We start from the raw sequence: 27,633 nt of genomic DNA, 5'->3' as shown, positions 1-27,633 counted from the left end.
AATAGATTATATAAACAGCTGATTATTCACGAAAACAGGCAATTTAAAGTGTAATAAGTATTCAGAAATTCACGTCAATTAAAAAATGGAATTCAGGAACAGATAACAAGTTCTAGTTGTAAAATCATGACTAAAATATAGGAAACAGTGGATATCACAAAGAGTATATAAGTTGGTGGTAAATTCAAGGTACCCATGATCAACACTGGCAATAGAATCTGGAAAACCAGCAAAATAGTGAGATTCATGTAAGAATGGAATAAACATTGAAATATTTTCCCAATTTTTAGGCCCAACCAGAAATTTTGATGGTAAAGCTGATTTACTGGAGAAGAGGAAAAGGATTATGTAGTTCTAACTTTGAGACAAAATGGATCAATGTTGTATGGGGGAATACACCCATATCCTTTAAAGTAATGTTCTCTACTCAACATTTTCATCTCTACAGGACAGAAATCTTTCTGTCCAGCTTTACTGGCATATAGTTTACATATAGCATTATGTAAGTTTGAAGTATAGAACATAATGATTTGATATATGTATATACTACAAAACAATTACCACAATAAGTTTAGTTAATATATCCATCACTTCACAGTTACAATTTTTTTTTTGGCGGTAAAAACTATAAAAATATACTCTCTTAGCAACTTCAAATGTACAATATAGCATTGTTAACTACAACCAGCCAGAAATTATCCTGGTTTAGACAAGGATGGGAAATGGAGAGTTGGAATCATAACTGTGCATATTTTTTTAATGTCAAAAGAAAGCCTTTGAATTATTTAGATTAGAGCTATCTGATTACTGGATCACCTTGAGTAGCTATAAGTATCATACATAACAGTAGACTGAGGAGGGAAAAGAAAACCATGTATATAAAAAATAAGTTAAAGTGGACAAAATGTTGTTAGGAGGAGTTACAGAAGCATTTTCTGTATTAGGCCATAACACAAAATAATCCCATATCCAGGATAATGATTTACCTATTTTTCAAAAGCATTACCCATTAAGTTCATTTAGGGTTTCTTTGCTGTATTCTGAGGCATATATTTTCACACTATATCCTCATAATAACCCTGAAATTTAGGTAGAAAATTTGCATGTCGGAAAACTAAAATTCATAAAGACTAAGTAATTTGCCTTAGGTCACATGGCCTTTAATTGAAAAGATAGACCAAGAATTAGGCATAGAATTCTTTCATCAGAGTTATTTCCTTTAGCACAAACTGAACTCATCAGATCTTAGCTGATTATTTCAATTTTCCTTAAGCGCTCAACTGTACTATATCACTGCTACTTGAAGTATCCACTCTACAATTAGATGAGGTGCCTGTACTAGAATGTAAATCAATGCACTTGTTCCTTCTTCAAGAAACTCACACACACATACATGCACACACACACACATATCTATATATACACACATATATACATATAGGCAATATATATATATGCAATATGCACATATATGTATATATACATTTAGTTAGTTGCCCTAAGATAAATATCTACGTTTCTCTATATAATATAATGTGTGTATATATACATATTTAATATTATATATGTACGTATAGATATATGTATCTATATTAGATATAATATGTAGATATATACGTACAGGTATATACTCAATTGAATTAAACAGTGTGCTTAATGGTATAAATCAGGTGTTAGCAAATATGGCCTGCTGTTTGGTTGCCTGTTTCTGTAAATAAAGTTTTACTGAAATACTGCCACAGCTATTCATACGTATTCTCTATGTTGCTTTAATACCATAAGGCACTGTAGTTGTGATAGAGGAAATATGGCCCATGAAGATGGTCCTTCCAGAAACTCAGTGGAAGAGCTAAGAGCCTCAGGATTATTTTGTCATTCAAGCATGCACTGGTGAAGAGGGGCTAGGGTAGATTCCTCCAGTGCTGTAACAACCCGGATCTTACCCTTCAGAACCCTGAGTTTTCCCAGATGCCAAGGGCTACCGTCCTCATAAGATAAGGTGAGGCACTGGACGTTCACCATTCTACAGGCCCTAAATATCTCCTGTAAATGTTCTCCAGGGGCAGCATAAAGACACTCCCATTAACATTTTATTTGGAATTCAGAGAAAAAAGACAGAGAACGAGCCTGACTGTGAAAGGAATTCCACTCTTCTCTCCTCAAAGCTTCTGAGGTTGCTTTGAGGACCCAAACACAGACAGAGGATCATTTCATTACTTTCTAATGTTCTTTGATCCTAGGGCAACTAACCAATTTCATTTCACATTTTAAGAAATTATAAATAACAATGAAGTTTACATAAATCACTCTAACAATACCAATTCAATTCATAACTAGGAGAAAATCAGTTATTGTTTCTCCATAAGAGTTGGACTGTCTCCATGGTAGCAAATGCACTTAAAGAAAGTTTTCAAAATTTTATCTGCTGTTTTGTTTTTCACTGAACAGATTATTCAGTTGTATTGGTTCGAACAATTAGCTATTTTGAAATCCCTTAATATGCATATTTTAGGCATATAAAGCATGTATTTTCCAAATGTATCATTTTTCAAATCTATAATCAAGAAATTCTCAGTTAACTTACATGTCTCTGGGATCCATCATATTCACACCTTTCAATTTTTCCTAGGCTGCCATCTGAGAAATACAGCTTCTCTGCACGGTGGTCAATGGTGAGTCCATTTGGAGTGAGTATGTCTGTACTGACCACCACTTGAGCATTTTTTCCAATCAGAGTAGATCTCATGATACTTGGATGCTGCTCATTCCAGTTGGTCCAAAACATTAAACTAATTAAAATGAAAATTGTGATAATAGATTAAAATTTTCATTAACAGTAACAACATTAGTAGAAACATGGCAATGTCAAATTATTTAAAAAGAAGCAAAATTATTATCTCATATTCTATAACCCTTGAGGAAGTTTTAGTAATAAGGGGAAATATGTATATTATAGTTGCATATATATTTTTCTCAGTTTCTTAAATGACCTGGAAAATATTTCTGAAAAACAATTCTCTCTCAAATAGTAATTTAATTAAATCGAATCAGTTTGATGTATAGTAAAGATTTATTTTAATCAGGGACAAAAATAGTTATTTTAAATTTTCTATGCACTGCAAATATACTCTAACTTATTATTATAATGCTTCAGCAGATTCTGTGTTGTTATCATTTTGGACATCGTGCTTAACCTAACAATATTTCCCTCCTTCAGTTGGTGAAAATCAAAATCTTTCTCTCCTTCTAGGTTTGCTTTTTAAATTCTGCATTTTTCTCTGTATATGTTTTAGAGAAATTACTAAACTCCTATATTTCTTTAATGTCTTTTTTCCCTCCTCTGTTTATCAGTGTGATTTTTCTATAAATTACAGTGCTGTTTCTAGAATTCCAGGGGTCACTCTCAAATCCTTAAACATAGTATCCATTACTTACAGATTTTCTAGAATATTTTAAATCAGTGTTTGTCAAAATATTCTTTGAAGAAGGCCTAGGAGTCTATGGAAGCCTTTAAAGGTCACTGGAAGAGTGGAGAGGCTATAGGGTTCCAGTCTCCAAGGCCTGCTTTTACTGAAACAGCTCTTCTTTCTCCCCCTTTATATTTAGGAGTATCCCTAAGAGTTTATTTGAAGATCAGTTTTTGAACTGAAGGAAAGAAGAAAAGAATGGAGGGAGGGAGGGAGGGAGGAAGGGGAGAAGGAAGGAAAAAGGGAGGAAGGGAGAAAGGGAAGAAAGAAAGGAAGAAGGGAAGGAGGGAGACTGACAGGCAGGCTGCTTTACATTTTGAAAAAATATGTTTAATAAATACAAAGAAAAACTAATTGGAATAATATTTCATATTTACAGCAAGATTCCATAGATCATTCCTATGTAAAGACATGTAAAGACAATGTAGGATTATAGCCAACATAATTATTCAATATATGGTTTTTGAGTATTATGTAAAAACCTATTACTAGACAATACTCAACTTCACACACACACAAAAAAACCTTTCTACTTGCAAATTTAAAAAAATAACCCCCACCAATTAGGGAAAGCTAGGTCATCTATGCTCTTTATTAAAATACTTCATAGCATTTTAATCTATTCTGTGGAACATAAAAGTGTTCTAAGTGAGAAAGTGTGAAAACAGTTTGTCCTATGGATCAGTAAATTTGAAAAAAAATGGCATTCCACTTTCTTAAATCATGCAGTAGTTTTAACCACATCTTGTAACTTTTAAAATGAAAAATTTAGTTTAAAAAGTTATCCAAATAATATGAGGTATTAAATACACAATTTATTTGCAATATTTTTCTAGATTGTGGGCTTTAGAATTACAGAATTTCCAAGGTATTAGTACTTCTTTAATTTCACCCTTTCACATATAAGAAAACAGAGGCCAGAGAGCTTGAATATTAGTTATAGTTACAGAGCCAAGTTTTGAACTCAAGTAGTCTTTCATCTAGAAATTGATTTGATTTTAAAATTTCTGTTAATCAACTAACATATGAAAGTGATTTGAAGGTGTCATTAATATGTTTAATGATAAAAATATTTTTATACTTTAAACTTTAATTACATATAATTTTCCAATTAAAATACTTTAGTGTGTTCTAATTTACAGTTCACCATATATAAGATGAAAGTGTAATTTTAGCCTATGTAACTGATAATTATAGGATAAAGCACTTATCAATTAAAATTAATCATGTATAATATCATCAGTGATCTCCCTCATGTTTACCTGAAAACTGTCTTATAAATTCCTCTGATCAACTTTAGGATATTTATTATTGTCCTAAGATTCTCCTGGTGGATCAGTGTAGCTGACTCAACAACAAGCCCTAGTGATAGGGCAGTGGTGTGAGCAGAACTAGCTCTGCCCAGGCATCTAAAGGCCTGTGTCCACCTGAACTAACCAAATCTGTGTGAGGAGTCAACCTTCTCTTCACCTGCATCTCTCAAACTTTAGAGTCTTAATTTATAAGTTCAATATGTTTAATTAAATAAAGTAAGTCAATTCTCATCTCTGGTTCTATAAGAGTATCCAGATTGAGTTATTCTCACACTGAGTAATTCCTGTGCTCCTTTCTTCTCTCAAGTGATCAGGGTTAGTGTTTATCAGTCATTGTTTTTTATTCTTCTATTTTTCTTCAACACACCTAAAATAAGTTCTTCTTTTTCTGCTCAGCGAAACCAGATTGGTCTAATTTCTGTGTCCTTGTTTCGCTTAAGAGTAAAAGCACTTTCTAGTAGTTAACAAATATTCCTACCATATTGTATAAGAGTGAAACTCCATAGACATATTTGTTTTCTACTTAACCTGAGCTTCATTCTTCAGTTTTCATATAATTGCTTTCTTTATAGCATCCCCCGAAACATAACTTTTTTCTAATTTGTTTTATTTTTTATACATTTTATACTATAGCCTGAGCATTTTTTCTTGCCATGAATTCTTCATAAGTATTATTATAAATACCTGCACAATATATCATCAAACCGATGTGGACCATGTAGACTATTGTCAAGTATCTAATGTTGAAATTATAGCTGCACACAAAGATCTATTGCTGCTATTTATTTCCTCTGTATTTCAATTGGACAGATCTCCAATTGTTAAAATTACTTAATTGAATTACAGAAACACTTTTCAGGTTTCAATACTTGTTAAGTTTTATTTTTGTTTCAAATTTATCACTTCAATCAGTGATGCATTAATGTCTTTTACATATATGAAAAATGTCTATTCAATCACAGTATTGTCTCTATTTTCCCTTTCATCCTTTAATTTTCCTTTTACTCTATCTCTCATGGAGGTGATGCCTGGCATTTAAAGAGTTCAGATTTCAATTATCCACATTTATAATAAAAAACAGTCTTATAAAAAACAGTTTTATGAATTGTGAAAAGAGAACTTCAAAGGAAATCTGTATTTTTAATGCTAATTCTCTTTAAAATTAATATAACTTTGATAGTCTTTGACTTATAATTATAATGAAGAAATACAAACTTCTTACTTTTGGCATTCATCTAGGGCTAGCACATGAGGATGGTCATCCTCTGACATGGCAATGACGGCTTCCCTATCAAATGCTCCAGGCCGAGTCTGGTCCACTGTGTGCCTGGTGATGGATGAGGTAGTGGAGCTGGTCCAGTACAGTGTATCCCAGGCTCTGTGATAGGCAAGTCCTTCAACAGAACCCACATCTGATGGGGGAAAGAAAAGAAAAAAATTATACTTTTATCTACAGAAGACTTGGCTTCTGAACAGAAAAAGCAAAAATATAATAATTATGATGCCTATATAATGCTACATAATGCGTACAATGACAGCTGATTACATACTGTAAAACTGAGCTGTGAACTGCTCATGGAGAATTTATACAAAAACATGCATTAAAGACTGAATATTCTTATCCAAAAAAACCTTAATTAAGTAATTGCCTTTTATTTAGGAAAATGGTGGCTCTCTTTTATTTTCATATTTTAGTAATTAATTTTCAAAAAGTATCCAGTGTGCAACAATTTAGCGATGCTTTTGAAAATCATATGTCAGAGATACCATTTAAGTACAATCATAATGAGTTTTACCTTGATACTATATCTAGAGACATCAAGGAAAACCAAACACATCAAAAACTACAACAAAGTATCAAAAAGCCAAAATACAACTCTACACTTGCAACTATCAAACCATGGTAGAGAATGTTTTAATAAGTTAATGCAATGAATTTTTTTTATTCTATTTGACTAATGTGATACAAAAAACAAAAGAAAATAAAATTAATTGTGAGCTAAGGCATGCTTTAATGTTGACAGAAAAAGATAAATGGTAGTACCCATAGTCTAATACATAAAAGTGACAATATGAAAAACAAAAGTAATTATTTCTTAAAATTGTGTTTCCAATCACTAGGATAACATAAGTGGCTGGTTTATTTTTCATAGAGGTGCTCTGAGCACATCTTTACGTATAACCAAATTATTATAGTTTTTCCTTCATATTATCTGTTTTTCTCAGAGTTAGTACTCTTAGCATATTTAATTTAAGAAAGAATATATATATATAACTTTGGCAGTCATCCTGAGAAATTAACATTATAACAGGCAGAGTCCTTCTATTGCTTTTCTCTTAAGGAATCTCAAAAGAATTATTAAGCTCTTCTGAAAACAGGTAGATGAAAAGAGCTGTTTTCAGGTTTGAGATGGGTAAATGTTTACTTTGGTGGTCAGTAGGATTTAGTGGGAGAGCAAAACAATATTAAAACCTTTTGAACTACATTTCTTGAACGTTATTAAAATTTTGTCCTTTTGTTCTTTTTCTACATGCAACAGGAAAATCCACTAATAATAAAATTAATATCTGCCATTTATTGGACACTGTCTTTCTGCTAGGAATTGTGTAATTGGTTTGCATACATCACTTTATGTGTAAATCTACTCTGTGAAGTTAGTTTTATTGTTCCTCTTTCCTAAGAAGAAAACTGAAACCTATGGTCACAGAACTAATAGTATTGAAGCAAGATTTTTAACACAGGTCCATGTGCTTCCGTAAGCCTATAATCTTCAGCACCATTATTTAGAGATGGATTAATAGCAGCTATTGCTTATTCTCAATGTACATCAAGCTGGAACCAAACAAATGATTCATTAGATTCAACTTGTCTGACTCTGGGTGAATTGTATCACTAGTAATTTACCATGAATAACCTCTCACACAGTCAACAAAACTACTTATAAGAAATTAATGTAGGTGATTAGTATGGAAACCTAGGCCAGAGATGATGGAAGAAAACATTATAAAACACAATCATAATAAAATCCATTAAGCTTTGCTTATATGAATCATATGGTAGTCCTATTTGAGGTGAGTAGGTGGGAGGTTGATAATGGTCAAAAGTATTTCAATTATTAATTAATAAATCATCTATTCCACTGTATTTTCAGCACTTTCATATCATTTCAGAAATGAAGCCAACTCTATTTGTATTATAAGCAGCATTCCACTCTTTCATCATCCACAAATAGAATGAGAAATGGCACAGCTCTGAAAAAATCCAAGCAAATCAAAATTATTAATCCATCCTCATTTTGTATCTTCCCCTTCCACTGACTTTGACAGATCTTCTTCATGTCCACTTTTTCCTGCCAAATCAGGAAGAAACCACTTGGTATTACCATTGAGATGAAGCAGATGCTTCTTTTCCATGGCTGACATAGTTCCAAGGTTACTAGAGTACATAATACATCTCACTGTCCAGGTATAATCTCTTTTGTTTTATTTTTTGTAATAGATGACAACCTGACAGTACACTTAATCATAATCTGGTGCTACATTTTAAAATATTTATCTCTTAAAAAGATATTTAGGGGACTTCCCTGGTGGCACAGTGGTTAAGAATCCGCTAGCCAATGCAGGAGACATGGGTTCGATCCCTAGTCCGGGAAGATCCCACATGCCACGGAGCAACTAAGCCTGTGTGCCACAACTACTGAGCCTGCGATCTAGAGCCTGCGAGCCACAGCTACTGAGCCTGTGTGCTGCAACTACTGAAGCCCGCGTGCCTAGGGCCCATGCTCTGCAACAAGAGAAGCCACCGCAATGAGAAGCCCGCGCACTGCAACGAAGAGTAGCCCCTGTTCGCTGCAACTAGAGAAAGCCCGCATGCAGCAATAAAAACCCAACACAGCCAAAAATAAATATAAGTAAACTAATTAATTTTAAAAAAGGTATTTAACTCCCTATAAAAATTGTGTTTGTCATTAGCAAATGGCCAATTAAAACATAAACCACACACCACTGTATATAAAATAGATAATCACAAAGACCTACTGTATAGTACAGGGAACTATACTCAATATTTTGTAATAACGTATAAGGGAAGAAAATCTGAAAAGGACTATATACATATATATTTTAAAATCATGAAAATATTAAATTTTAAAATCATGAGAATATTTTAGTTAACATAAAGACATTAATGTCTATTTTATGATAGACATTCCTTCATATTATCTGTTTTTCTCTGAGTCAGTACTCTTAGCATATTTAATTTAAGAGAGAATATATATATATAACTTTGGCAGGCATACTAAGAAATTAACATTATAACAGGCAGCATGTGATACGTGTGTGTGTTTGTGTGTGCGTGTGCATGAACACTAAAGTACCTGAATCAGTTGAACAGGTAAAATAAGTACTTTGAGTCACTGGTCCTGGCAGATAATTACGTAGTCTGAAAACTAAAGTAAAATGCCTATTTATTCCATCAACCAGTCCTGAAATATTGAACAGAGTAAATTAATACAGAGTTAACTCAAGGATGTAGAATACAGTGTTGGAACTCAAGGATGTAAAATAGGCATAATTCAGAAAATAACTATTACGGTGCTATTTTGGCAGGTAGCCAAGGACTTCATAGAGTAAACACCTTCATCTCATCACCACTGAAGAAGAGAAAACAGCTCCTTCCTGCCTGTGCAGTGTTGTAAAGGCAGGATAAGAGTCTACAAAATGGGAAAGCCAGTGAAGTATTCTTGGGAGGGAGCCACATGTACAAAACATTGCCAGTCATCTGGCTGGAATAACTGTCTCAGATAAATCCTCTCACAAAGTTAACAGGAAATAATATTTATCCCAAGGACATGCTACAACTGTAATGGCCTCCCTGTTGAAAGTATAATATATTCTCTTATTCACTGGCTTATTTTCTAAAGCCAAAGAATATCAGAAAGTTTGTTGCTGGAAATTATGTCAGTAGTATGAAGCATCTCAATCTTGTCTGGAGGATCTCAAGACACAGAGAAGCAGGCTCAATTTACAACCCAGGTACAGAGCTTAAAATAAAATGTTTCTGGGGCTTCCCTGGTGGCGCAGTGATTGAGAGTCCGCCTGCCGATGCAGGGGACACGGGTTCGTGCCCTGGTCTGGGAAGATCCCACATGCTGCGGCGCAGCTGGGCCCGTGAGCCATGGCCACTGAGCATGCTCGTCCAGAGCCTGTGCTCCGCAACGGGAGAGGCCACAACAGTGAGAGGCCCGTGTACTGCAAAAAAAATAAATAAATAAAAAAAATAAAAAATAAAAAGTTTCTGGACACGACATTCCACATATATCTTACTATATAGTTTCCAGAAAAACAAGATTCTGGGTCCAGTTCACACTCCAGACCTGATGTTGAACTCTAGAGAGTACACATAGCCTTGTTTTACTTTAAGCCTAACAAAATATTACTTATTTTGCCTAAACTCACCTATTTCTAAAAATCCTCTTATAATTACTTTTCCTTCTCTTTTGGGATAGGGGTGAGATAACCTACAGCTCTTCTGGTGTACAGTTTCCCTCATTACAATGAGCCAATTATTTGATATGGCTACTCTACAGGTTTACTTGACAAAACCGAAAAGACTTTCATCATAAAAATACTCAACAGACTAGGAATAGAAGTGAATTTCCTCAAATTGATAAAACCAACCTATTAAAAAAACAAACAAACAAAAAACAAAACAAGGCTTATACCTTACTTAGCCATGAAAAAAGTGACAGTTTTCTCCCTAAGACTAGGAACAAGACAAGACAGTCTACTCTTGCCCCTCTATTCAGCATTGTATTGGAAATTCACTCTGGGTAATTGGGAAAAATTTTTTAATTAAAAAAAAAGATAGAAATAAAGGCAGGAATATCATCCAGATTGGAACAAGTAAAACCATCTCTTTTTGTAGATGATATACCCTTAGATATACAAAATCTTAAGTAATTCAGTAGAAGACTATTCAAATTATAAAAACAGTCAACCAGGTTGCAGGGTACAAAGCAACATATAAAATACAGTTGTATTTTTTATATAGTAGCAATGAACAATCAAAAAATGAAATTCAGAAGACAATTCCATTTATAACAGCATTTAAAAGAGTAGAAAATATGACAGGCAAATAAAATTAGAAATAACTTTAGCAAAAGAACTATAATCTTAAAACTTCTACATGAAAAACTACAAAACATCATTGAAAGAAACTAAAGACAAAAAATGGAAAAGTAACTTATATTAATGACTGGAAGACAATGTTATTAAGATGGCAATAGTTTCCAAATAGATCTACAGATTCAATGTAATTTCTATCAAAATCCCAGATGGCTTTTTCCCAGAAATCAACAAACTGATCCTAAAATGCATATGAAAATCCAAGGGACTTAAAATAGCCCAAACAATCTTTAAAAAGAAAAACAAAGTTAAAGGAGTCAAACTTTCTGATTTTAAAGTTACTACAAAGGTACAGTAGTCAAGATAGTGTGGTACTACCATAAGGATAGACATATAGATCAATGAAACAGAATCAATAGTCCAGAAATAAAGCCTTATTTTTATGGTAAATTGATTTTTGAAAAAGGTACCAGAAAAATTCAATGGTGAAAAAATAATCTCTTCAACAAATGGTTTACAATGACTATATATGCACATTCAAAAAAATAATGTCCTCATACCATACACACACATCCATTCAAAATGTATCTTAGACCTAAATGTAGAAGGTAAGCTACAAAACTCTTAGAATAAAATAGAGGAATACATCTTCATAAACGTGGGTTAGGCAAAGCCTTCTCAGACATGACACCAAGTGCATAAATGACAAAAGAAATATAGATAAGCTGGACTTCATCAAAACTAAAAACTTGTGTACTTCAAAAGACACCACCAAGAAAGTAAAAAGCCAACCTCCAGAATGGGAGAAAATATTTGCAAATTATTTATGTGATAATGGTCTTGTGTCCAGAATATATAAAGAATTCTCACAATTCAATAATAAATTAACAACACAATGGAAAAAATGAGCAAATAATTTGAATAGATATTTCTCCAATGAAGGTATACAAATGACTAATAAGGACATGAAAAATGCTCAACATTATAAGCCATCAAAGAAATACAAATCAAAATCATACTTCAGATCCACTATGATGACTGTAATCAAAAAAGATAAGTTTTGACAAAGAAGTGCAGAAATTGGAACCCTTATACATTGCTGGTGGGAATGTAATATAGTACAGCTGCTTTGGAAAGCAGTCTGGCAGTTTTCAAAATTTTAAACATATAGTTATTACATGATCTAGCAATTCCACTGTTACGTCTATCCAAGAAAAATGAAAACATATATCCACATGCACACAAATATTCACTGCAGCTTTGTTCATAATAGCCAAAGGCAGAAACAGCCCAAATGTCAATCAACTGATTAATACAAGTGATTAACTAGATGGGTTATTTTTACTTTTCTAACTATTGAACTGGTGAATGGATTGCAATAGATTTCTATGCAAATTGCCTACTATAAATTAGACTTGCCACCCCTTTGTCTGGAGACTTTAGTCATTTTCAGGGTTTTTTTACCCACATTTATTTGTATTAATTAAATTGTATTAATTATTAATACAATAAAATGATTACCTAAAAGATCTTTTAGATATAGGCTTTTTAAAAATCTCCTCAGATTATTTAAGGCCATTAACAAATCACACACCAAAACTGACATGTACCAGTAAAGGGTACTGGCCAATGTCTGACCTGAACAAATGACATCCATTCAGATTGGCCCAGTACAGACTGCCAAATATGTGGAGTGTCAGCCCTGATCAACCCTAATTACAGAAATAGCTTTTACCTGTAGACTTTGACCTAAATTTTTATGTTCTTAAATCCTTTAACTGTTAAAAAGCACAACATTTTTTTATACTCTAATTTACTAAAAACTAAACAAATTAAATATCTACATTACAGTCTAAAAATTTAAACAACAAACAGTTTTACTGGAAAAAAACGGGGTTTTTTTTGGTAATTAACCACCCAAACAATAGAGAATCTGCTGAGAATTATTCGGAGTTCAGTAAGATGGCAGGCAATAAATAAACCAAAATCCATAGTTCTATTATGTACAAAGTAACTAGCTAGATATATAATGGAAAGAAGATGTCAATCCAAGTAGCCACTAATGATGTGGGTTCCAGTGAACGAACATGTTAGGGAACCATGGACCGAAACTACCTGCCCTGGCCAGACACAATAATAATTGCTTGCATGAGTCACCTCACAACAGGAAGTCCTGATAAGGAACTCGGAAATAACAAGCTACCACTAGCCAGAAGAATTTGGGAGGGACCAAAAGGAAGGAGGAGACACCAGCCATAATATGTCCTGCCAACCTCTTCACACTGGAATCCACCTTGGCTGAGAGATGTGAGGGCCACCAGAAAGGACTGAATCAGACCAAATATGGGTATAAGCAAGATGATTGGCTAGAGACAATCTGGAAACTAACCTCATTACCATAAAACCTGAGACTGTGAGCCATGTGGCAGAGCAGTTCTCCTGGGTTCCCTTACCCTGCTGCTCTCCGCCACGGTGCTCCTTCCCAATAAAGTATTTTGCTTTGTCAGCATGTGTGTGTCTCCTTGGACAATTCATTTCCAAGTGTTAAAAAAGAGCCCACTCTCGGGCCCTGGAAGGGGTCCCCTTCCTGCAACAAACATACCTATAAAACTGCATCACCCCTGACCATCTGAATTCGACTCTTCTTGTGCCCAAAGTATTGCAATAAAGCTACATTTCATGAATGCGGATCCGTTAACTTAAGGCCCTCAGCCCTCTAACAAGAGAAAACCCAACCTCTCTGGAAGACTTTTTGTTTTTGCAATCTATCTCTAACAAAGACAGGCTTTTACTATCATCCCAAAGGTTAATTCCCTAGAACCAGAGTATCTCAAATATTTCCATGCTAAAAGAGAGTCTTAGTTTTACACTGCACAACAAAAGAGGCCTATTTACTTCCCATTACCAGAACAAAGGAACAATTTGCCCTAAGGGAGTATGGAAGCAAACTGAAAAGACTTGAAGCTGTTAAGTAACAGTGTATTTTTTTTTTCCTAAATCTTACTCTTTGTGTTTTGGTTTTTTTTTTCCAGATTTAGAAACATTCAAAGTCTGAATATCAACCTGAACTCCTGACTCAGCTGAAAATTATATTGACTCAGACAGGTCTCAACAAATGCCTCTATCTTGTGTCATCACTAATGTAAGCCAAGACATATAAAAGGTGAAAAAATTGAGCATATGGGTAATTATAGTTGTGTCATTTTGTCACCAAGGCTATTGCCCCAGAATCATTCCTCAAATGGAAACCAATTGCTCTTATCTAAGTTCCAGGGGGAAGCTGCAAAGAGAAAAACAAGAACTGATTATAACCAGCTAAGCCCCAAATGGTGGAAGATTTCATTTCCAGTAGACCTTGAGCCTCATTATATGGTCACTGTAATACATTAGCATGCTAAATGACACACCCACCAGCATCGTGCCAGTTGCCAGCTGCCATGACAACAGGAAAAGCTCAAACAAGGACTGAAAAGGAGTGTTGCCTCTGTTACTGTACAAACCACACCCCTGTTCTCAGATAAGTCATGAATATTCCTCCCTCTCTTTCCAAATCCCTCTCTTTTACCTCGACCCTCCTATGTATATGGTGTCTCAGCCCAAACTGAATTGAGAAGTTGATTTGCAAACTAAGTTCTCAATTCTCCATTCTCTACCACTGAATAAAAATTATGCTGTTCCAGTCTCAGCATCGGTTTTGTGATTGGCTGTGCAAATCCCAGTGGAAAAAGAATCTCTCCAACAGAGACAAATGGACTCGGCCTCAGCTAGGACCCTGGCAAGGGTTCAGGCAACCAGTTCAGTAACAAATTTTTCAGGAGTAATTGGAGATAAGCACTGACTCAACCTAAATGAAGCCAACATTGGTATGCCAAGGGCTCCCAGGGAAGGGCAAAGACCCTATGGTTTCTAAAATCCTCAGTTATATCATACTTCATCCTCCAGGGCAAGGTGAGGGGATCTGATATGTACAGACTTTGTTTGAGAAATACAATTGCAAGGTGACTTGGAACTCATCCTCATTTCCTTTGTGAGAAAGTGAGGTAAGTCATCAGGCCAAAATCATAAACCAGAACATTCTTGAGAAAGAGGTGTATCTGCCCATCCTCAGGGGTCTGGATAAGATCCATCATTTCCCTCAATGAATTCATACTCTGTAAAACAATCTCAACTTATAAACAATTCACTTATAAACATTTAGCATAGACAATAATTTCTTCAAATAATATGAGAGAAATTAGGAAACTCTTCTTATCCAAACTAAGACCCTGGTAAACTTTCAAGTTTTTCTAAGTCCATTATTAGATATGTGTTCCCTTGGTTTAAAGCCTCTTCCAGGTGTTCTTGCTTTAAATACGCTTCAGAGGATAACTTCCTTAGTAATGATTAATGCTTTAAAATGTATTATTATATTTTAGTATTTTTAATGGGTCATAAAATGTAGACTTCCTTATGTAGAAGAAAAGATGATAAACAACTTCAAAAGTACAGTCTGGAAAGAGGCATAGAAATGAGGGCTTTGGTAATCTAGAAATAGTACAAGTACAGTTGACCTTTGAACAACAGGGGTTTGAACTGCACAAGTCCATTTACACCCAGATTTTCTTCACTATTTATTACAGTACTACACAACCTGTGGTTGGTTGAATCTGTGTATGAACCACCTATACAAAGGAGAGAGTGTAAAGTTATATGCATATTTTTGACTGCTCAGAGGGTTGGTACCACAACCCCCATGTTGTTTGACGGCCACCTGTATAGGAGGATTCTTAACAGAAATGCAGTACTATACCTGGTTTACCAGCTATTCTTTGGTGATAAATTAGTAATTTCAAGGAAAAGTATTTGTGTACATTTGTTGATTGCACGTGTTTATGTAAGTACGGTGCATACAATTAATTGGACAGAACACACACACACACACACACACACACACGTTGCTTTTGATGATTTTATGATTCCCATTCCAGAATGGACAACAGCCCTGTAAACTGAATTCAGTCAAGAGCAGTTACAATGTTGTTGACTTCTGCACCAGAAATGTAACGTTTTATCCAGCCATTAATGTATGCATTTCCTCCTTCTTCTCTTCCCCTTCTTCCTTCCCCCTTTCCTCCTCCTTTCTTCCTCTCCTTCTCCTCTTTTTCTTTCCTTCTTTTAATTTCCCCTTCCTTCTTCAGATATCTGGTCTAGCATTTCTGATAGCCTTTTTTTTCCCCTACATCCCATTGTGTGTGTTTGGTTCTGATTCACAGTTTCACTTGCTCCTTCAGTATTCTCCCATGTCCTACAACCATTATCTCTTGCCTGATTCTGCCTTCTACCTAACACACACACACACACAAACACATCTATTATAATAACCCTTTAATTTGTGGATTTCAGACCTTAATATCACTCTGACTTGAATACATGTCACCCTTTCTATGTCATTCTGATTCACAGCATAATTACCTGCATTAGCTTTATCTCTCCCTCTAATTGATGGATTTCTATGGAGTGGAGAAAATATTATTCCAGGCATCCCTTTGTTCCTCAGCCAGTTCTTGGCATTTTGAAGCTACTGTATCAGCTGATTGGTCTTAAACTTATGAGACTCAGTACAAGCTAACATTTCATATTCTGTTGTCAAATTTGTTCCTTTACAATCATATATAAATAATGATCTAATATCAATGTATTTAAGCTATATACAAATAATTAAAATCGAGTAATTTTTTTCTAAATCACTACAATGCTTAGAACAAATAAGCGTAACAAACTAGTTTTGTTTTTAATAGCTTTAGATAATCAAAAACAATAGTAAATTATCTTGATTTTTAGATATCAAGGCTCTTGTCCTTTTAAAAGGATTTTGTATATAACAGCTTGCCTCTTTCAGAAAAGCTGAAGTCATTTTTTTGGAGTATAGAACAACTAAGCAAAGATATAAAGCAACATGTGTATTTGAGGGAATATCTTTTCAATATTAATTAGAGGATGAAATTCTTCACAGAATAATATAAATCTGCATAGTAATTTGACTTTAGATTTTAGAGCTATTGTTATCAGGAATCCAAGAAAAAGTAATGAGATTAACAGATTAATTAAGAGACTAATCTTTCAAAAATGTTTAAGCATTATAAACTGTACATTGCATGAAGACATTAACTATTTAAGAGTATAACTTATAGTATCAAGTGGATAAATTTAAGGGATCAATGTCATAATAATCCTCTTGTTTCATATATATATTACTTATGGGTCATTCCATTTTTAATATTTTAAATATACTATTTATTCTTTGATAAAAACACAAAGTTAGAGGAAAAAATAAAACTGTGGAATCAATTAAATTATTTGCAATATTTCCAGAGCAGTTGTTTTAATATTAGCATTCATTCAGAAACATATCCTTTAGCTTCCCACCAAACCTACAAATCTATCTCAGTTGTATCTCGTTCCCTCCTGTTGAGAAGTGTCTGTCTCCCTATAGAGAGGAAATCCACTACTTGTGCTCTGGATTATGCTGTCTTCTCTCTCTCCATCTCAAGGATGTTGGTCATTTTGTTTTCTCTGCTCTTTCCTACAACATAAAGGCCTCCGTTTTATTGAATCATCTGATTTTTATTATAACAACTACCCTGAAACTACTCTTTTCAAGATAACCCACAATTTCTCTACTGTTAAATCCAATGCACATTTTCTTCATCTTACCAAGTTACTTAGCAGATTTTCAGTCTTCCTTCCTCTTGAAACCTTTTCAAAAGCTGTTTTGTTTGTGTTTTTTGGTATGCTCTCTCCTGTTTTCTCATATCTCACTGGTATCTCCTTTCCAGTATCTTTGCTAGCAACCCCTCTGACCAACATCTAAATGTAGGTATTATCTAAGGTCCTCTTCTCTTTCTTTTCTACTCTCTGTTATCTCATTTATTCCCATGGAATTAAATACCATCTACATGCTTATATATTTCTTTTGCTTTGCCCTTTGTTTATTTCATAATCTACTAGAATGTTGTTTGTTATTTGTATTCTTTCTGTCTGTCACCCCACTATAATGCACAGAACAAGCAACTGAAATTATTTGTGGAATAAATACATGAATTTCTGCTACATTAATACACTGAAGGCAGTGTCTGTATATTTATGCTTTAATTTTTATATGCCTAATTATTAACTTATTTTGTAAGACCCAGAATATTGGAGAATCATATAGGATAATAATTAAGAGCACAAACTCTGGGTTCAGATAATGGCTTTGCACTATCACTTTACAGGCTATACGCCCTGACCATGGACAATTCATTTATCTTTTCTGTATTTTCATTTCCTTCTCTGTAATATGAGAATAATAATAGTATTAAATTAATAAGACATTGGGATGATCATATGAGTTAACATGGGTAAAGTGTTTAAAACAGTGTCTAGCACAAAGGGCTTAATATATGTTGGCATTATTATTATTATTGCATTGCTCTACACAAGGCTATAGCCAATTATGCTTAACAATGCTGATGCTTTGTTGGATAAATTATCATCCCCATTTTTCCACAAGTGTAATACTAGAAATATTAGCTATTATAGGAGTGGGTTTTGAACTCTAAGAGGCTACAACCTGCATTTGTATATATGTCTCTCTTTATTAAAGAAGTTTAGCTCTAGTTTATTTATTCCTCATCCCTTGGAATAAGCTTAGCTATCCAAACCACTTACTGTATCTTTGACTCTTATTATTACTGGTAGGATGATAATGTAAATATTTGATAACCTCATAGGTGGAAAAGTGATGGGACTATCAGAAAATTTAAATACTAGAAAATATTAAATTTTGATAACAGTGTGAAAGAGACAAGGACAGAGATCTGTAAGGAAGAAAGTAAAGACATAAATAGAGGTGATTTTTTTTTTTCAAATGGGCAGTTAATGAAGCAGGAAAACAAAGAAAGGCCATTTCAGATGACGAGGACCAGAGAGAGAGAGAGAGAGGGAGAGAGAGAAAGGCTCAATTCTTTATGGCCAGGTTTTGCAAAGAAAAAGGATGGAAATTAGTACTAGAGCTAGAAAGGAACTTAAGAGATGGATAGAAACATTTGATCTCCAGGAAATAAGAGTGTTTTGACATTCAACTCAATATGACAAGGTATTAGAAATTTATTTAAATAAATGAAGATTATTCTCTGATCTTTTAAAACACATGCTATATTAGAGTTTTATGTTTGTTCCACACGTATAATAAATTCATTACATAAAAACACTGTATATTATATGTGCACACAATATTAAAATACTGTAAGAAAAAAACACTTTGCCTGCCAACTAAAAATATCAATAAGAAAAATAAAGTCTCACTTTATAAGGTATTCCCACTGAAAAGTGGTTTAATTAAAAAATTTAAATTAAATTAAAATAAAAAATGTTTAAATGGATTGGAAGGTATATAATCATAAACACACTTAACTAATATTTAAAGCAAAATAAAAAATGTTAAATTCCCTGCAAATACCCCAATAGCAAATAATTATAATAAAGGGAATTATTTATTGAGTACTTACTGTGTGCTCAGCCCTGTAAAGAAGGAATACACAAAAAGGGGGACCCTAGAATCTACTAGAAGAAAATACCCTTTTTTATCACTAACATGTGATTAATTAAGTGCTAAATTATGTGGTATAGATTTTTAAGTATAAAAATTCAGGGAGTTACATGCGCTTTTTCGAATAAGCTTACATCACCACATTTACCACATTCACTTCAGTTACACAGGCATTCATGTTAAAATATCTTCAGTTTTCACCTACTCCCTAAAGCTAATCATTTGAGTCTATGCAAACTATTTTTTTAAATATCTTTATTGGAGCATAATTGCTTTACAATGGTGTGTTACTTTCTGCTGTATAACAAAGTGAATCAGCTATACATATACATATATCTCCATAACTCCTCCCTCTTGCGTCTTCCTCCGACCCTCCCTATCCCACCTGTCCAGGTGGTCACAAAGCACTGAGCTGATCTCCCTGTGCTATGCGGCTGCTTCCCACTAGCTGTTTTACATTTGGTAGTGTATATATGTCCATGCCACTCTCTCACTTCATCCCAGCTTACCCTTCCCCATCACTGTGTCCTCAAGTCCATTCTCTACATCTGCATCTTTATTCCTGTCCTGCCCCTAGGTTCTTCAGAACCTTTTTTTTTTTTTAAGATTCCATATATATGTGTTAGCATACAGTATTTGTTTTTCTCTTTCTGACTTCACTCTGTATGACAGACTCTAGGTCCATCCACCTCACTACAAATAACTCAATTTCATTTATTTTTATGGTTGAGTAATATTCTATTGTATATATGTGCCACATCTTCTTTATCCATTCATCTGTCAATAGACACTTACGTTGCTTCCACGTCCTGGCGATTGTAAATAGAGCTGCAATGAACATTATGGTATATGACTCTTTTTGAATTATGGTTTTCTCAGGGTATATGCCCAGTAGTGGGATTGCTCAGTCCTATAGTAGTTCTATTTTTAGTTTTTTAAGGAACCTCCATACTGTTCTCCATAGTGGCTGTTTCAATTTACATTCCCACCAACAGTGCAAGAGGGTTACCTTTTCTCCACACCCTCTCCAACATTTACTGTTTCTAGATTTTTTGATGATGGCCATTCTGATTGGTGTGAGGTGATACCTCATTGTAGTTTTGATTTGCATTTCTCTAATGATTAGTGATATTGAGCATCCTTTCACGTGTTCATTGGTAATCTGTATATCTTCTTTGGAGAAATGTCTATTTAGGTCTTCTGCCCATTTTTGGATTGGGTTGTTTGTTTTTTTTGCCATTGAGCTGCAGGAGCAGCTTGTAAATTTTGGAGATTAATCCTTTGTCAGTATGCAACCTGTTTTTAAAATTTCTATTTCTCACCAGCATTAGTGTCTACATTCACCTCTGAGCAAAGTATTAAACCTCTCTATTTCCTCCCTTTATCTCCATCCTTATCATTTTTAGTCACCTAAAATTATTTATCAGAACTTTGGTTTACTTATCCTCACCATTTCTCAACTGCTATAACTTTCTCTACATCAACACCAGCCCTGGGTTTCAACTTGGTTCTCATTTTCTTCCACCTGTTACCTTCTTATTTGTCAGCATTTTCATGAAAACTGAAGTTAATAATTGTTGGCACCTCCAAGTTTAAGCACAAAATCTGCCTTTCATCATACAATTAATTACTGTACTCAGATTGTGATATCTGCCCTACCAAAAACTAGACAACAGGGTCAACCACTTTAATGATGTCGTTACTACTGGCGTCAGCTTTTATGCCTTCCTGGACCTCTCATCATAATTCCTCCAACGCTGTACTTCTCTTTCAGAAATGGAAGATTGTTAGAGAAAGGGACAGAATCACAGGCCTAATTCATCTGATACAACTTTAGCTTAGCCTTTGTTCTTCCTGACACATTTCAGTGTTGCCTTGGTGATTTATATGCCACTCTTCACAGTGTCTCATTCTCTTTTTTCTTCCCATAATTCTCTCCTTGCTTGACTTTCATGATTATATACATTCTTGTCTCTCTCCCTATCTATTCCTACTCCCCGCCTCCTAATCCCCATTATGAGTGTTCCCCAAGGCTCTTAGTGAATATAAGACAGCTTAGTAATAGAAGCACCTACAGGATGACCCCTGACAAAGATTGTCTCCTAGCCATGTTCCTCTGAGCCCTTCTCTGGACTAAGCCTCAATCTGGGCCTATAGAAATGACAAACTCTCAGCACAAATGAGTTCATCTACACCCTGCCCCCCACATTAGAAAATTAAACAAACACTAACCTATTTTCTAACAGCTCAAGGCAACATCCCTAGGATGACCCTAGACCTCCTTAAAGTACCTGCATAAGAAAACTCAAAGCTGCTAAAAGAATCTACTGTTCTTTCCAGCCAACACTTGCTGATAGGTCCCTGCCCACCTTTCCTCAGAGCATTTACTAAAAAGAGCTTACAATTGTGGATCTTTCCTCTGTCCCTTTTATTATACACATATCTCCTATAATTCAAGAGTGTCTTTCTCAAGGATCTGAAAGCTCTTCCTTTGAAATGTAATCATCAGGCAGATAGGAGCTCTGTCTCCCAGTCTCCATGGGAGAACAGAATCCTAACTTTGATAACTGCCAGTTAGCAGCCACAGGGGGCCTAATCAAATTCACACTGACCCATCCTTTGTAATTTTTTTCTTCCCTTCCCTGTTTACCCCACTCCTTACTCTGTCATTCTCCCTTTAAATCATTCAATCACCTCTGTACAAATCATAGTTGAGTTCAGTTCATGCTGGACCCTCCTCCTTACTGCAATAGTATATTACTAATTAAAATCTGTCCTTACCACTTTAACTAGTGTCCGGCTTTGTTTATCTTTGCTCCCCAAATTTCTATTGCGAATTCTACATACTTCTCTCTAACTCCATTTTCAGAAGAAAACTTAGGAGATTTAGAGTGCTTCTTAACTCTACGGAGTAATCTTTTTCTTCCTAATAGTATTATTTGCCCCTTAAAAGAAACCTCTTTATTATAGTTAAATAATTAGATAAACCACTTATAAGAAGTGTTGAAGAGCTGTCTTGAGTAGCATATTTGAGGTTAAAATAGATTGTCTGAATATCAGGTTTTTTGTTTTTGTTTGTTGATAAGACCAGAGAGAGTTGAATTGCTTAGGAAAATAAAGTAGATTTCTCAGTGCTATGTGATAGAAGAGATGAAAATGTTATGAGGTGATAGCTAAAGAGAGAAATTTGGGGAAGGAAACACTAAGATCTTACTGGGAATTTCCTGTGTGGTGTTCAATGAAATCCCTAGTTTGCATTTTCCATGAAATCCCCAATAAAATATCCACTTCTTATTTAGGCCTGTTCACTGGAAACCTTAGTAGGGATATGGACTCAAGGAGGATTCAGGGCAAGAGCTTAAAGCTGTGCTTGGAAATTCCAGCATGTCTGGGTTATGGTTATAGGTTTAGATTATGTTCTTCTACAATTAGATACATATTTTTTTTAAAAAAGGACACCATATATGCACTTTTGAATGAAACTTTTCTCTAAGCAATCAAAGTAAAATAAAATGTGTGTCATAACGTCCTTTTCCTAGTCCTCCAATCACCAATTCCATTTATCTTGAAAAAATGTCCTCAGAAAACTGTCTTCTCAAGATGCCTTCCTCATATTAGGCTCTTCTCTCATCTCTTCTCACTTTAAACTATTACTTTGCCTATACTTCTATTTTCATACTTATTAAGCTGTATCATAATAATGTTAAGATCTATTTCTCTAACCATGTTGCAAGCACCTTAGTGATGACTTATTTATCTGAATAAGCACTGTCTTTTCTGGGATTGACCACTTAAAATACAGAAATAGGCTTTAGGTTCTCCAGAACCTAGTGATGGTAGGTAATAAGTGTGTCTCATGTTTGTTGAATTCCCAAATAAAATGCTCAAAAATTAATTTTTAAATTAAGCATAGAGCAGTGCAGTGTGTGGGAGCTAATCTAATTTTTAAATTCTTCTTTACTAAGACATTCACTAAAAATAACCAAATTATTATTTAAAAATCACTCATCACAAAATTAAAATAAATGTATTAATAATGCCATTCCCTTGACAATATTTTCTTTACATAGTATCATAAGTCAATAATAGGCTCTCATGTTCAGACACACTGATCTATTTAAAACAAAACTTTTTTGGAGAAAACAACATAAAACTGTGGTTTGGGACAGAATTACTTAGGAATTTGTTACTCATACTATATTGTCTTTGTTCTCATGTCTAACGTTTCTCTCCCCTGATTCTACTTTCTTCTTTCAAATATGAATGTGGCCACTGATTGCTCACAGAACATCCTCATGGCCCCTCTATTTCCCCACTGCTTGTAATTTAGCTGTATTGATATGATTAATTCTGGCACATAACTTCTGGTGATGAATGGGAAAGATATGTATCATTTTTAAGTTAAAGCAGAGAGAGCAGGATAAGTTCTCTACAATTTTTCTTGCCCTGTCATGATCTTGGAAGCCACTTGACATGGTAGAGAGAATTGGAAGCAGTCTACATGGCTGAGTAACTTCATGAAGGAGGGCTGCCTTGTGGAGTCCTCCAACTCCCGTCAGTTTGCATAAACCAGAAATAAATATGTTAAACTCTGCCCCCCTGCTGAAAAAAAAGAATGTGCTACTGAAAGAGACATTAAGAAAATTGTTTCCTTACCTAATATTAAATGCTATCATGAAAGACTTTCATGCTTCAATACTGTCAGTTTAAATAATCTCTTTGTTCAGTCTACAGTTGTTAGTCTGACAGTGTTCATTCTTTAAAAATCATTCTTTAATGCCAAAATTCCATTTCTAAATTGTAAATTCAGTCAAGGAATCAATATCTGGGACTACACAAACTGAAACTTAAGAATTTACCGTTACAATCCATTTAAAGAATGATCTGATGTGGTGTCAAAATTTGCATGCTAATTTTCTGAAGACATTTCATTTATAAATGATTCAGGTATAAGTTATTAAGGAATAACATTGCTGCCAAAATGTATTTGTTAACTAACTACTATTTTAACAATTTGCTGGCGGAAAATTATTTTAACAAGCTACATTAAACTTTTTAGAAACCAAAATTTTATCCTTAATAGTTTATGAAACACATCCAATAATTTTATCCTTTGTTTATACTATCAGTTCACGTACACTATGTCCTGAACTTTGATTTCTTTCATTATTCAGTGATTACAAGCCCTGAATGCCATCCGTCCTGTTAAATTACTCTGTGAAAACTGAAGGAAGTAGCAACACTACCTTCCATCTATTTCATTCGAATAACAATAATAGTTCAAATTTATGAAGTGTATATTGAGAATACGCATGCTAACTAACCTATCTCACAGGTTAGCAATTTTGAGACTCATAAGTCACAAAAATTATAAAATATCTAATTAATAGCTAGCATTTACTAAACACTTACTATGTGCTTGCCACTTTGAGAGTTTACATTATTTAACCTAAGGACCCAAGTATCTGACTGGTGACAGCTCTGTCCTTTCGGTCTGACTGCCCAAGTATTTTCTCTTTCTTACATCAAACTCCCAGAACAACACAAAGGCAGAATGTGAGCATCTTAAGTGGTATATTACTTTGAAGAATACCACACAGAAATCTGCATTTCAAGTAAAAGGTGATTAAACAGAATAGAAACCTAGGGAAAAGTTATACTAAGTTAGAAATAAGGTATGTTAACCACCGATCTAGTTATAAATAGATTATGGAAACAAAACGCAATGTGTCAGTGTGATCCAGACAGGTCAATATATCCTTTTAAAGACTAATTGTTTTTCACAGCAGAAAGGTAAGATGTGACTTTGACCCTGGGGACTCTTTTTTCTGATCTTCTTTTCTCTTTTCTGACACCATGTTTTTCTTTGCACTTCAGGGGACCCAAGTAAAAGTAAAATTTCAGATAAGGCTGTATATTCAGATAATCAGCAGTACACAGCCATAGCAAACATAGTTTAAAAACAAGTAAAGGGCTTTCTACTCAGATTAAAGTGATAATAGTTAACATTCATACTGTCAAGAAAATAATTATGATTATTTTTCATAAAAAATTAAAATGTAAGTTCTCCCTTGAAAAAAATCTACCATTACTCAGATATTCATTGTTTCCTTTAACTAACCAGCTAATCCTCCAGAATCTTACCTAAGAAGGAAGATTTTTAAACTCATTGAGAACTCTCTTTTTATTCTTAAAGTAGGAGAAAAAAACACAAATATACATAAGTGCAGAGTAGAATAAAAGTACACTACAAGCCTAGGAAATCCTGTGAGCTAAAATCTAGTTGCTGTCTTTTAACCTTTTAAAAATATTCTCAGTGTTAGTTTTTTTTCTTATTTGAGTTTTCTTTCTGAAAGTATACACTAGTTTTAATATTTATTTATCAACATCATCATTATTTACTATTCAACGATAAGTGGGAGAAAGATATAAAAATATTTATGTTCAAAAGTTTATTGCATGTATGCATATATTACTGGGGAAAAGGGGTTTAAGAAAGAAAGATATTTTGTTTTAAAGGATAAGTGAACAGGTTAAGATAGAGAAAATGAGTTTGCTTGTTTTTTAAGTGAGTTCCATAGCAATGAGGGTTCCATAGAAAGGTTTGGGAATAAGAGTCACAAACATCAAATCTCTCAAAGAAAAAAGATGGCATAATGTAAAAATGAACACCTTCTTACTGTTTTGTTTTCTTTGCATACATGGAAGATGCAATTAATATGGAAAACTTCAAAGCTCTCGAGAGAAAGTTAAAAAAATAATTATGTGACAGGGAAAAGATTCAACTGAAAAATTCAATAATCCTTCACCATTCCATCAGACAGTAAGAGTTGAGAAAATAAGTAAGAAATAAAGATATGCCTTATAGAAAACAGAGGAAAAAAAGCATTTTTTGGTCTCATGCCAGAACAAGGTAGAAAAACAAAAGAGAAAGAATAAGAACAGAAATCTTGCTAATATTCAGGACAGAATAATTTCAGACATATAACTTAAGTATCACTGGCAAAGCAGATGATTTTCAAAACATATTTGTAAAAGCTTTTTTCCTTGCTGATGAGCTTGAGGTCAGGTGTGCTGGGGAAAGGGTAGGGAACTGGGAAGCTGGTTGGAAAATAGTCCTCTCCAACAGGGCTGAAACAGCCGTCATATAATTTTAAGTTAGAGTTGGGGGGCTGGCGCTTTAAGATTGTAACAAAAAGAAAATCTAAAAAGATACGGCAATGTGGGCGGGGAAATACTCATTTTCTATTTATAAAAAGATTATCCAAAGACATGTAAACAGCTCTCCTGATGGAAATGGGCATATAAGATCAGTTGCACCTATGTGACCTCTGATTCCTGTACACCCCATAAATCATTTCTCACCTCAAGTATCTAAAAATTGAACATTTTACTATAATTGAACATGGATTATTTATGTAATTTGAAACGCATTTATTGATAAGGATTCAGAATCTGAGAGTACGTATGTGTGTGTAAATATACACATACATGTCACCACCGGCAAGGCCCATTAACAATTCCCAGGAAATAAAAATAGAATCTGGGTAATACAATAAAGTCTAACCTTGGGCTTCCCTGGTGGCGCAGTGGTTGAGAGTCCGCCTGCCGATGCAGGGGACACGGGTTTGTGCCCCGGTCCGGGAAAATCCCACATGCCGAGGAGCAGCTGGGCCCGTGAGCCATGGCCGCTGAGCCTGTGCGTCCGGAGCCTGTGCTCCGCAACGGGAGAGGCCACAACAGTGAGAGGCCCGCGTACCGCAAAAAAAAAAAAAAAAAAAAAAGTCTAACCTTTTTTTTTTTTCTTTCCTTCGCGCCGTGTCTAGTTTCACTTGCTCATAGGGGGCCGCTTGCAGAAGGCTCACACCTGACCCCTCAGACCAGAGCTCCTTGTGTGGAACGGCTTCACGAACACCTCAGCTCAGGGCGTGCGCAGAAGAGCCCTCACAACACCTCTCGCGACACCGCAATTCAAGATGGCGGCGGGGCTTGCGCAGAAACCCTGCACTCCACGCTGCGGACGATCTGGAGCCTGAGCCAGGCCTTGAGAAAACTCTGCCTTCTCACCGCTGAGGAGAACGCTAAAAAGCGGCTCCACCCACGGCCTTTTGGGGAAGAGCCTGGACTCTAGAGCAGGAGCTCGTACCTCTCCATTCTC

General features: G+C 34.7%; 1 protein-coding gene across 1 annotated transcript in view; it reads right to left on the bottom strand.

The window, feature by feature from the left end:
* The window catches only part of LRP1B (LDL receptor related protein 1B), a gene marked incomplete at its 3' end in the record, with an annotated part of 2,330,707 nt that overhangs the window by 321,696 nt on the left and 1,981,378 nt on the right, over positions 1–27,633 (bottom strand). The window contains exons 63-64 of the mRNA XM_081243013.1: positions 6,003–6,192; positions 2,585–2,789 (exon numbers count right to left, since the gene is read on the bottom strand). Of these exons, the coding sequence (XP_081099139.1) occupies positions 2,585–2,789; positions 6,003–6,192 (395 nt within the window). The remainder of the gene's footprint in view (positions 1–2,584; positions 2,790–6,002; positions 6,193–27,633) is intronic.

Source organism: Mesoplodon bidens (assembly GCF_964165515.1).
Source record: "Mesoplodon bidens genome assembly, chromosome: 8".
Taxonomy (NCBI): domain Eukaryota; kingdom Metazoa; phylum Chordata; class Mammalia; order Artiodactyla; family Ziphiidae; genus Mesoplodon; species Mesoplodon bidens.
Note: the sequence above shows the minus strand (reverse complement) of the source record. Positions and strands in the feature narration are given on the sequence as shown.